Genomic DNA, 11,947 nt, shown 5'->3' with positions numbered 1-11,947 from the left:
GCGTCATTTTTCTACCTTCCTCTCCCTGCCATTAAAAATTCATTAAGAATTCGTGGGCACCGGGGCGAATTTTTGTAAGGCCAGTGCCTGTCTGTGCCCCAGCAGCCGGCCCTGTGCAGCATGGTGCAGCCCGTCCACAGGCACGGGGCTGGCCCCAGCGTGGCAGCGGCATGGCCCTGAGACCAGAAGAAATGGGTCCTGCACATAGCCCACTGTCCGGCTGCCGTGGGAAGGCAGGGATGGGGCTGTGCATGCCTCGGAGCCTGCCCTGTGCAGACAGCTACTGGGCGTTTTCCCATGCATGGGAGATGCTGGCTGTCCTGCAGGGCTAATGACAGGTCTACGAGCCAGCGCCTGGCTGTGGGCTTGAGGCCAGGGCAGGACACCCCCTCGGCCAGAAGTATTTTCTCCCCAGAAATGAGCCGGCAGCTCCCAGTCCCCCAGCTCTTGCGCTGCTTCTCCCCATCCCGGTACCTGGTGTCCCTCCGGCGGAGAGGGGGAGCGCTGCCAGAGCATCCCACCCAGCCTCCACCTTCCCTCCACCCATCTCCTTCCAGCCCCCCTCCCTCCACCCCCGCGCTCCAGCCTAAATAATTCCTCCTCTGCCTGGCGGTGTGCAGACTGCTCTCCTGTCCTTCCCTTAGTCATCGCTCAGCAGAGTGAGACAGATATAGCTGCGTGCGGCTCCTCGCAGATCAGTCACTCCAGCCCCCAGATCGTTCGCTGCTGGGTCGCGGGGTGCCCTGTGCCGAACATGAGGTGCCTCCCCCTTTTACTACCCCCGTTGTTGCTACCAGAGCCCCCGACCCCCTGCATGGGGAGCGAGTGGCCCCGTCAATGCTGCGTGGATTGGCAGATGACCCAGACGAGGCTCCGTGTCCCCGGCCGGCTGTGGGCTGGGTGCCTCTGCCTGTGCCAAGCACAGTGCTGGCTTTCTGGGGTGGCTTGGATCCAGATCCCTGCTTTCCAGGTAGTCTGGCTGCCTTCCTCCTTCCCTGGCCAGCCAGGGTATGCCTTGGCCCCGTGGGGCTCCCTGATTAGTTCTGGTCTGATGCCTTGTTACTGCATCCCCATGGCGTGCATTGACATGGGAATAGGGGGGGACAGGGGACTGTGTGTGCTGGCTTTCAGGTCCAGGGGTGTATCCTGGATGAAGAGGGGATGCTGGGGTCTGCAGGGACATGCATGGCACTGTATAGCTGCCCACTGTGCTACCCAGAGGGACCATCAGCATCTGCTCCAGTGCCAGCTGCGGATCTTGGATCTGCACAACCACAATGGGAAGGCAAGTCCCGCCCTTCTCCGTACCCCAAACCATTTCCCTCCCCACTTTATTGGGTAGCCGATGGCCCCTGCCACATCAGCCCTGGTGCTGGATAGTGGCTGCTTCGGGGCCAGCGGGGTGCAGGCTGCTACGGAGAGAGGAACAGCGGGACATGGGAGCCCAGGGCTGGGGCCACCGTGTCCCTGGTGCCACCTCCTGGCCCCACTGCAAGGTCAGGGCGATAGGCATGGGGAGGCATGGAGGGAGGCACCCAGAACTTGTGATAATGCGTTGCTCCCGCATGGCCTTGCACGGAGGCAGGAGAGGACCTGGACACCCTGCCCGGCTGCTGCGTGGGTTGCCGGGATGAGTCACAGCAAAGCTGCTGCAGGGAGCAAGATGCTCGCTGTGCCCGGCAGCACGCCATGCCCCTCCTTGTCCTGGGGCCACCTCTGCACCCCTTGCACCACGCAGGCACCCCATGTCCCCACATGCAGCCGTGCTGCAGGGAGGAAAGCAGGAGTGAGCATGCAGGGAACAGGAGGCAGCGTCTGGCAGCCCTGCACCGTGTCGTGGCCACCGAGCCAGCAATGTGGGGGTAGCAGGAGCCGGCAGCACAGCCTGCCGTCGGGAAGCCATGCACAGCCCCCTGCGTGGGCTCCCGTGGGTGGCCCAGGCCATGCGAATCCTCCCAGGAGAGGAGCACACCACCTCCATGCTGGAGTACCCCCGGGCTTGTGTCCTGTCGAGGCAGCTCATCCTGCTGCTCCTGGCAGTGTGTTGGGGGAGATGCTGGGGAGGGGACCCCATTTCCCTGCTCAGGTCCCGTATGGCTCCCTCTGGGCTGCCCTGTGGACCCAAGAGCATGTGGCCTGTCCCAGCAGGTGCTGGTGAGCATCGCTGTCCCTACCCCTGTCACCACGCCAAGTGCGTGGCTGCATTTCCATTGTTTGAGCATCCTTCAAGCCCTGCAGCAGTGCCAGGTATGGACAGACCCTGTGGCTGTTCTGGGGGGTGCAGTGGCTCTGTGCAGAGGAGGGGGTGCCCAGGACTCCTGCCAGGGGACACGGAGAGGAGGGAGCTGTGGCTTCCAGTGCATCTCATGGGGAAGAGGTGTTAGACCCGAGGGAGTCCTGGGCCGGTCCCTCTTCTCCAAGGCCTAGGGTCTCCCAGCTCCTGGGTGCTGCAGAGGATGGAGCCCACCCCAGGCTGCAGGAGCCTGGGGCTGCCTGGGTCAAGCTCTGGCTCCTGACGTGGGATGCGTGGCCCACCACCCATCTGCTGTGGGCACAGATAACCATGGAGGAGGAGGGTGCTATGGGGCAGAGATTGGGGTCAGAGCCGGGTTTGGGGCAGGACGAGAAGGGAGACAAAAAACACCCTACAAAATGATTTCTGGGGACTGAATTGAATGCCTGCATCCCTCCTGCCTGCGTGCTCTGATGGCTGTGGGACTGGTGGCTGGACATGAGGATGGAGGCATGGCTGGCACAGTGATGCCAGTCCCTCCACTCCATCGGGACGGCCTGATGGCATGCTCTTGTCCCCCGCCGGCCATGCTGTCCTCTGCCCCCATCCCCGTCGCAGCGGGCAGGGATGGCTGTGCAGTGTGCAGGTCCGAAAGTGGCACCGCCTGCTCCCGGCGCGGTGCAGGGGTGACACCCTGTGGCCACATCTCTGCTGGGGACACACACACATTTCTTACGGCCCCTTGCCCCCCTCCCCAGCCCCCTCACCTCCCAGTCTGCCCGGAGGTCTCCCCAGAGGGCCCTGGTCCCTCTAGGGACCCTGGCTCGGGGTGTGGAGGGGGTCACTTCTGGGTGGTCCAACCTTCTCATCCCAGTTCTGCACCCCAAATCCCCTTGGCTTCTCTCCCTCTTCCCCCTGCTCGCATCTGGGGGGGGATGTTGCTAAACAGGGACACTTGTCCCTGCTCTGCATGGTCAATCCTGCTCTGGCGTGGGAGGGGAGGGACGGTTGGGGCCACCAGGGTGGCACTGCCTCCGGGGGCTGTGGCTGTCACCCTCACACACTGCCCAGAGAGCCCCGTTTTCCTGTCGGTGGTCCCTGGCTGGTCTTGTGGCGGCAATGGGATGGGGCTCTGACACCTTGCCTGAGCGATGGCCGGGTACCAGGGCTCACGGTGGCACTGTCTCAGCCCAGTGGGTCACCCCTGTCTGCCCCGTGTCAGCACAGCTCCCGGGGGGCACACGTACCCCGAGGGTCGGCTGGCTCTGGAAGGGGGGCACAGCACGGTCACCTCCTCTCTGGGACACACCAGACCTGGTGGCACCTGGCCAAGCCCGGGGGAGACCCGGGGACAGGCAGAGGTGCCCAGGCTTGGAGGAGGGTGCTATCCTGCACCTTGAGGTGCAAAGCCAAGCACTCATCTTCCCTACAAGCAGAGGTTTGGTTTTTTTTTTTTTTGGGGGGGGGGGTGGGGTAGCCCTGTGCAATGGCTGTGCACCCCAGCAGAGGGTGCAACCTCCCCGCAGAGCAGGGCACTGCTTCCCCGCCCCCCCCCCCCCGAGCCGGAGACCCCATGGGACAGCGGGGACACCCTGAACTGGGCAGGACGGGCAGCCCGAGGTGCTTCAGTCCCCTTGCAGATGGCAAGAGCACCTGGGTGAAGGGTGGCCGATGGTTCTGACCGCTGGCTGCTGCAAAACTTAGGGCGTGAGCCGGAGCTGCCCCCCAGGACCCCATGACGCTGCCCCTGGCACCAGGCTGGGTGATGCTGGGCTGGAGCCCTGGGGCTGGGAACCCCCACTGGGGAGCAGCCCCACGGGGAGCACAGCACCCACTGCGTGGCACCCGGTGGTGGGTGATGGACCTGGGACAACAGATGTGTGGGCTACACAGACACTGTCACTACAGCATGAATTCACCCACTCTGGGATTTCCTTTCTTGTGGGGCCTGGGGTGGGGTGGGCTGGACAGCCGGTTCCTGCCCCAGCCTTAAATCCCACATGAGCATCCTGATCCTTTTGTTTGGGGCCTCTGGGACTTTCGGTGGGGAGGTTTGCACCATTGTTCAGGGAAAGGTTTGCACCAGCACTTGATCAGAAGTTTGCACCAGCAGTCAGGACTAGGTTTGCATCAGCATTCGCGGAGGATTCAGGGAGTGGTTTGCACCAGTGTTGGGTGAGATGATTGCACGAGATGATTTGGGGAGAGATTTGCACCGGCATTCAGGTCGTGAGGAGGTTTGCACCAACACGTGGGGGAAGGTTTGCACCGGCATTTGGGAGGGCAGTTTGCAGACCACGGAGGCTTTCTGGGCACAGGGTCTCTGAGGTCAGCAGTCTCAGAGGAGCAGGTGACAGCTAAGAGATGCCACGGCACCACTTTGCCCATTGCCCCACCACGTCCTCCCACACCTCGAGGCTGCCCATGCAGAGACACAGCTGGCTGGGGCACGCTCTGCCCCACGGCAGGAGCTTGCTGGGGACCTGCAGCTGCGGCAGAGCATGCGTGCTGGGCAGCTGGCACTGCAGCGGTGACAGCACAGCCCTGCGGGACGTGGGCCAGCCTGGCCACCTGCGGCCCTTGTTAGCCAGCTCCCCAGGGACACCAGCCGGCTGCGTGCCTGGGCAGGGGTGCCAGGCTGCTGCAGGGGGTGGCAGGGTAGGCTGGGGCTGGCTGGGAAAGATGCCCGTGCCTTGTCCCCTGGGGAAGGGCTGGATGCAGAGTGGGGCTGGATCAAGCTCTGAGGAGGTTCTGCCCTCCCAGCTTGGATCCTGTGGGGTGCTCAGGGTGTGGGTTTGGGGTGCTGGCAGAGGGTGCTTCACCCCCAGGGTCCCCAGGACCTGTGCTCTGCCCCAGCTTGCTCTTCAGCTCCAGCAGACAGAGCAATAATGTGGCAATTAACACCAGGGCTTCCCCTGGGCTTCCCTCCATGGGGCAGGGCACATGGCATCACACACCTGCGGCATCCTGGCTTCAGGCACACAAACCACTGCCAGCTCCTCCTTTCTCTGAGTGCCCATCCTCTTTCTCAAGGCAATGGGTGTCTCTCCCAGGAGCTTTTACATCTAATCCAGCTTCCAGGGCCTGAAATGCTCACTGGATTTTCTCTGTGGGCCAGCTGGACACCACCGCTGTAGTCTGGATGCAATGGCAGCCCACTACAGCCATGGGAATGGGCTGAAATATCCAAGTCCAGCTTTTAGCAACAAGCTCTGTGTCCCCACAGGCTCTATGGATTTTGCCAGGACAGCGTCCTCCTCCTTGTTCTCCCCCGGATCCACTTCTCAAGTCCTGTTCCCCTCCTAGCTGCAGCATAGGCACTGTGCAAGGAAAGCCCCCCCAGGCAGGCGAGCCCCCTTTGCCAGCAGCCTGGTTCCCGCAGACCACGTGCTACCAGCAACAGCCGCAGCTTTCCCTGGGAGCTACATGGATGTGGCTAGCACTGGAGGAGCCTCCAGTCATGGGGACCACCCTCCAAACACCTCTTCTGGGGGACCCCTGGTATCTCTGCAGGGTTATTTTGAGTTTCCCAGCACCGCTGCAAACAGCCTGTTCCCAGCATCCAGCTGTCCCCGGTGCCTAGTGCTCTGTTCGCAGCCTCCAGTGCTTCTGCAGGCAAGGAGCACCCTCATGCCAGTGGATGGTGTCCCTCCTGCTGCAGCAGCTGGTGTGGTTGTGGGGCCAGCCAGGGACTCTCCCCACTGTGTGCTTTCCTGGTGAGATGTGGGGCACCCCAAGTTTGCAGGGTCCTGGGTGCACCCCCAGGCTTCCCCCTCTTGCTGCTGTGGGACACTCTGGGGACACGAGGCTTGACGGGACAGGGACCCGAGGGCCGGGTCAGGGTGATAAACACAACAGGCAGCTGTGGGGTGCCCAGAAATCCCTGAGGAGAAGCCAGAAGTCCCGTAAGCACGCCAGCCGGAGGCTAGTTGGACACAGCTGTTTAATGGATGCTTCTCAGTACAGAGCGGGTGCTGCAACCCATGCACCCACGGCCGCCTCCTTGCCATGGCCATGGCTCTGGCCCCATCTTGACCTGGCATCCAAAATATCCCCATTGGCCTGGCACGCCAGGACGGTAGAGAAAGATGTCATGGCACTGGCATGCCTCCCTGTCTTGCAGCGGGAAGAGTCCCTGGAAAGGGGACATGTGCACTGACTGGGGAAGGGGGGGCTGAGAGGGACGGTGCCCCCATCACATCAGGGGGTGGAGGTGAGGGAGTGACCAGGCTTTCACAGATGCATCCCTGGTCTGTGCACACCCTGGGGCACCGCGGCTGAGCCGGGACACACCGGGCAGGGAGAGACTGAGGGCACCGCAGGGAACGGGTCAGAGGGTCGGGGCAGCTGCTGGGGCTGCTGTGGGACCTGGGCATCCTGACTCCTGGTGTGTGTGGGGCGAGGTTTCTGGGGGTCCCTGCTCCTTCACCTGTGGGCTGAGGGCATCCATCCGTCTTAGGGCCGCTGGGCATCAACCCTGCCCAGAGACTGCCTCATCCCTTCAGCTGACACCCTGGGGGGCTCTGAGCTCTGTCTCCTTCTCCTCCTCGCCAGAGCACTAATGCCCCCAGTGAGGTGGGGATGCCCGCTTGCCATGCTGGGGAGGGAGCAGGAGTGAATGGGGCTGGTGCGGGGACCGGAATGCTGAGCAGGGGGAGAGCATCCCGTGGGACCAGGGGGACAGGAGGTGACGAGGGATGCAGGGGAGCGCTCCTGTGCATCAGACCTTGCCCCCCCACCCCCTGGGTCTTTTCTGTTCCCGATGGTCCTTCCCACACCATCGCTGTTGGCAGTAAACGGTTGATCCCCAGCAGGGCAGTGTCAAGCCGTGCTGAGAAACACTCTCCCAGACACGGCCACGAGCTGTGGGTGCAAGGACGGACGTCCTGGGCTCCAGCCCCGGTTGGAGCAGGCTGGGGGTGCACGGCTGCCCTGGCCTCCGCTCTCGCCCCACAAATACCCAGACCCAGCTCCAGGACCAGAGCGAGCCCCGCTTCTCCTGGTTGGGGGGGGGGGGGGGTGCGTGTGTGTGTGCAGACCCTGCTCGGTCTGCGGGTCTCGGGGGTCAGGTCCCCGCTTGCTCCCAGCGCTGGCGGGCGAGGGGGTGCTGTGGGGCCGGGGATGGCGGGGGCTGCAGGCTGCCGGCCCCCTGCACCCCCCGGCAGCCCTGGGCACCGGACCCCTCCCCACAGCGGGCCCACGCCCTGCCCCGCCCCACCACCTCCCCCACCAATCAGAGACGCCCGAGCCGCACCCGCTCGGCCGGAGCTGGGCGCCCGTCCTCTTCGCAGCCAATCCGAAGCGGAGGCAGGGGGAGAGGGCGGAGCGGCCGCTCGCTCGCCAGCCAATGGGGAGGGCGGGGCAGGCCTCCGCGGCGGGAGAGGCCTCGACGCCCGGGATGGCGGCGCTGCTGGGGGCTAGGCGGGGGGCTGCAGGTGGAGGGCAGCGCTGTTGGGGCGGGCGGCCAGGATGTAGGCGACGTTCTCCCGCAGGAAGCCGGGCCAGTCGACGGGCCTGCGGGCAGAGGCGGGCTCAGCGGCAGTCCCCACACCGCTGCTCCCCCCCGCGCCTACCTCCAAAATGGCGGCGGGGGGGGGGTGGTGGTGTGTTGTCCCCCCCCCCCCCCAAACCACCTCCACCTCACCTGGCCTCCTCCTGCTCCGTGGCCGCCGGGGTCTTCTCCTGGCTCTTGCCGCTGCTGCTGCTGGCGGGGCTGCTCTCCGACATGGGCCCTACGTGGCTGATGCTGGGGGTGAGGGGGGGAGGAAGAGGGTGGGCTTCGTCCGACCTCCTTGCGCCCCAAATGGCGGCAGCCGGGGGGGGAGAGGGTGCGCGGGGCCATGGAGGGGGAGGTGGCGGGAAGAGAGGGGGGCAACCCGTTTGTGCGCCTTCGGCGGGTGCTGGGGCCGTGGCGAGAGCCCCCCCCCCCCCGGCAGGGCTGTCGCCCCCACCCGGGGGTGGGCGTCCCCATACCTGACGTTGCAGGATGGCGTCTCCTTCTGGTGCTTGCGGAACCAGGCGTGCCGGGCGCGGCGGCACTCGCCCTCCCCGATGAAGCCGTCGCTGTCCTGGTCCAGGGCCAGGAAGGCCGCCCGCGCCCGCTCCCGCTCCTTGGCCGTCAGCAGCCGCAGCAGGGCGTTCTGGTGGGGGGGGGAGAGGGGAAGGGGGAGTGCTTGCCCCACGGGAAACACCCCTGGTCCCACGCCCAACGCTGTGGGGGTGTCCCGCTCTGGGTGTCGCAGCCGTGGGTGCTGGCCGTGGGAGCTGGCCTGGGGTGCTGTGGCCACGGGTGCTGGCTGTGGGAGCCGGCCACGGGTGCTGCAGCTGTGGGTGCTGGCCATGGGAAACAGCTCTGGGTGCCGTGGCCGTGGGAGCTGGACCTGGGTGCTGTGGCCACGGGTGCTGCAGCTGTGGGTGCTGGCCGTGGGAAACAGCTCTGGGTGCCGTGGCCGTGGGAGCTGGACCTGGGTGCTGTGGCCACGGGTGCTGCAGCTGTGGGTGCTGGCCATGGGAGACAGCCCTGGGTGCCGTGGCCGTGGGGTGCTGGCTATGGGAGCTGGACTTCGGGTGCCGTGGCCGTGGGGTGCTGGCCGTGGGAGCTGGACTTTGGGTGGCGTGGCCATGGGTGCTGGCTGTGGGAGCTGGTCCTGAGTGCCATGGCCATGGGTGCCAGCCGTGGGAGCTGGACTTGGGTGGCATGGATATGGGCGATGGCTGTGGTGGCTGTCCACGTGCACTGTGGCCGTGGGAGCTAGCCTCAGGTGCCGTGGCTGAGGCAGGTGGCCACAGGTGCTGCAGCCGTGGGTGCTGGCTGCGGAAGACAGCCCCACGTGCTGTGGCCGTGGGTGCTGGCCGCGGAAGACAGCCCCACGTGCTGTGGCCGTGGGTGCTGGCTGTGGGAGTTGGCCCTGGGTGCCGTGGCCATGGGTGCTGGCTGTGGGAGACAGCCCTGGGCGCTGCAGCTGTACCTGCGGCCGTAGTTTCTGCAGCAGCTGGATGGACTCGTGGGAGAGGAAGTCGTGCCACTCGATGTGCCCCTTCTTGTCGGGGTCCAGGGCGGAGAACTGCAGGGCTGCCTGCTCCTCCTGCGCCTCGGCCATGGGCCGCTCGAACTGCTGCTTGTGCACCAGGTGTTTGTAGTGCAGGAAGTCGTCCAGGGTCAGGCAGGTCTCTGCGGGGGACAGATTGGCTGTGCGGTGCCCGGGGAAGGGGTACCCACCTCCCCAGCTGCCTCCCACAACCATCCGGGACCCGCCGTAGGGAGGGTCCGCACCTGGAATGATCTTGCAGTGCCGCAGGGTCTCCATCAGGCTGTACATCTCTTCCTCCGTCAGCAGGAGATTCAGGTTGTCCTGGGTTGTGGGGCAGAGAGGAGCCGTAGGGCAAAGGCAGGGGATGGTGCGAGCACCCGCCCGTGCCGTGTCACCGGGATCCCTCGAAGGCGCGTGGGTGTGGGTGTGCGGAGAGGTACGGTGCGGTGTGTCACCCAGGGGTGCCGCAGTGGGGTGGCTTTACGCCCCTGGGCTTTGGGTACCATTTCAGCTCTACGGTGGCTCTTCACGTGCCCAGCGGCACGACCGCCGGTGTCACGTCCCCCGCCAAGGTGCTGGGGGGCTGGCTGCTGGGGTGGGGAGGTGGTGAAGGGCCTCTGTCCCCTCCCATCAGGCCAAGGTGGGTGGCAGGAGCTGGGGAGCAGCAGGTCCCCCATCGCCCCAGACCAGGCTGCAATGTTGGACCCTGCTCATGCCCGTGCTGGGGAGCACCCACCGCCTGGCAGAAGCCTGGTGTCCCCCCCGCCGGGTACTCACGCAGTAGTAGCAGCTCCAGCCCGTCTCGGTGTGCGCCGTCTCCGTCACCTCCACGGCGCTGTCGTTCTGCAGGTAGCCCATGCGGCGCAGGCAGCCATCGTGGTACACCCGGCTGCAGACGCGGCAGGGGAAGAGGCTCTCGGCTGTCCACACCTCGCAGATCTCGCACATCTCGTCATTGAGGACCTGGGGAGAGACGGGCAGCTGCTCAGAGGGGGAGCATGGGCAAGGGGCTGGTTTTTCAAGGTGGGGGTCAGGGTGGTTCTTTGCAGGTGGGGATGGAGGCTGGGGGGGCAGAGGGGATGGGAAAGTGGGATTGTGTGGGGCTGGCATAGGGAAGAGGTGGGTGGTGGGGTCATAGGGGGCACAGCTGGTGGGTTTAGAGGAGGGTGGATGGGTTTGTGGGGTTGAATGGAGGGTGGATGGGTCTGGCTGTAGGCTCGGCGGGGCTGTGGGGTTGTAGGTTCTCTGGGTTGTAAGTGTGGATAGCCGGGCTGTGGGCGTTGTAGGTTGGCTGGTCTTTAGGGTTGTAGTATGGGTGAGTGGAAGTGCTGATGTGTGGGTTGGCTGGTTGTAGGTGTAGACAGATAAGCTGTAAATCTGTGGGTGGGCTGGGGTGCAGGCTTAGTGGGGTGGGCGAATGGATGGGTAGGGTCATGGGTGTGGAGGGGTGAGCTGTAGGACTGCGGGCGTGGGTGGATAAGCTGTTGGGTTGTAGATGGGCTGGGCTCTAAGGGTCACAGATATGGGTGGATGGGTTGCGTTGTAAGCTGATGAACATGTAGATGAGATGGTCCTCCCTGCGTGGCACCTCCAGCTGCTCAGCCCGGCCCGCAGGCCCCTGCCCCCCTGAGCCACCTTCATGGGGCTTGTGCCCGGGGAGGCTGTCACTGCCCGGCAGGCACTGGGAACATTTGCACACCCCTCGGGTCTCCCCTGCACATCTCCAGCCCCAGCCCCATCCCCTTCCCTCCCTCCCTCCCTGTCCCCATGCTCCATCTGCTCGCCTGCTCCCGCTGCTCCAGGCTGATGTCCGGGGGCTCATCATCGTGCAGCTCCCGCTTGGGCCGGATGAAGGCGGGTGGCGTGAACCTGTTGGCCCGGTCAAACTCCTCCGGCTCCACGCCCCGGCCGTCCCGCAGCCGTTCCCAGGCCGCCTTGCTGGCGCTGCTCTCCTCCGGCTGGGAAGGTCCTGCCGATGCTTCCTCCTCTCCCTCCTGCACCTCCTGCTCCAGCGTCCCCCGGCGTGTGCCCCCCACCTCTGCCCGCCGCCGTGTCGATGGCTGCTCCCGCAGCCCGTCCTTAAAGGCTGACACGGCCAAGCTGACCTTCTGCACCTTCTCCACCGTCTGCCGCCTGGACATCAGCACACCCATGGCTCTGCGGTGGGAAGGAAGGTACTCAGTGCTAAGGCCTCGGGGTACAATGCTGCTCCCCGCCCCTGCACCGTGTCCCTGGCTGAAATAAGGTGTTACGGTGGGTTTTCCCCCAGCTGTGCGGGGATCAGTTCAGGGCAGGGAGAAATGGGGGCTCCATGGCAAGCTGGCGCCGGGGTCATCCATGGTGGCCATGACAAGATAGACCCGAAGCCATGTGGAGATCTGGCCATGGAGAGTCTGAGTGTTGGGGGGGATCGGGACAGCAGGCAGGGAGCTGGTTTGTGGGCACCCTGCCTCCCCTATCCTGCTCCAGCTTAAGAAGAAACACATCCAGGCCCTTCCCACACCAGACCAGTAAATCCCAGAGGGACTGGGACCAGCTGTAACCCTGCCCCTTGCATGCATCTCCTTTCTGCCTTGGAGAAAGCCTCTTTGGCCAGCCAAGGGTGAGAGCTGTCCTTCCCTGCAGCTCTGCCCAGGGCTAGGGCGTAGCAGAGCTGGTGCTGGGTCTTTCATCTTCCCTACAT

At 65.1% G+C, this 11,947-nt stretch overlaps 1 protein-coding gene across 1 annotated transcript; it reads right to left on the bottom strand.

The window, feature by feature from the left end:
• Positions 1-7,517: 7,517 nt before the first annotated feature.
• PHF24 (PHD finger protein 24) lies at positions 7,518-11,417 on the bottom strand. The gene is made up of 7 exons (XM_075020622.1): positions 11,049-11,417; positions 10,042-10,227; positions 9,507-9,585; positions 9,202-9,404; positions 8,207-8,373; positions 7,878-7,979; positions 7,518-7,747 (listed from the first exon to the last, which is right to left on the bottom strand). The coding sequence occupies exons 1-7, from the start codon at positions 11,415-11,417 to the stop codon at positions 7,651-7,653; spliced, it is 1,203 nt and encodes a 400-aa protein (XP_074876723.1). The 3' UTR covers positions 7,518-7,650.
• Between the last annotated feature and the right edge of the window lie 530 nt (positions 11,418-11,947).

This window comes from Buteo buteo, chromosome Z (genome assembly GCF_964188355.1).
Source record: "Buteo buteo chromosome Z, bButBut1.hap1.1, whole genome shotgun sequence".
NCBI classification, from domain to species: Eukaryota; Metazoa; Chordata; class Aves; order Accipitriformes; family Accipitridae; genus Buteo; species Buteo buteo.
The sequence above is the reverse complement of the archived record's forward strand: the minus strand, read 5'-3'. Positions and strand labels throughout refer to the sequence as shown.

What these genes read in the sequence shown, in the direction of transcription:
- PHF24 (XM_075020622.1), bottom strand. Translation starts at nt 11,417, where the DNA reads ATGGGTGTGCTGATGTCCAGGCGGCAGACGGTGGAGAAGGTGCAGAAG. An exon ending in GCTGGAGCTGCTACTACTGC is followed by an intron (nt 9,586 to 10,041) that starts GTGAGTACCCGG and finishes CCCACAACCCAG; the next exon opens with GACAACCTGAATCTCCTGCT. An exon ending in GCACTGCAAGATCATTCCAG is followed by an intron (nt 9,405 to 9,506) that starts GTGCGGACCCTC and finishes TGTCCCCCGCAG; the next exon opens with AGACCTGCCTGACCCTGGAC.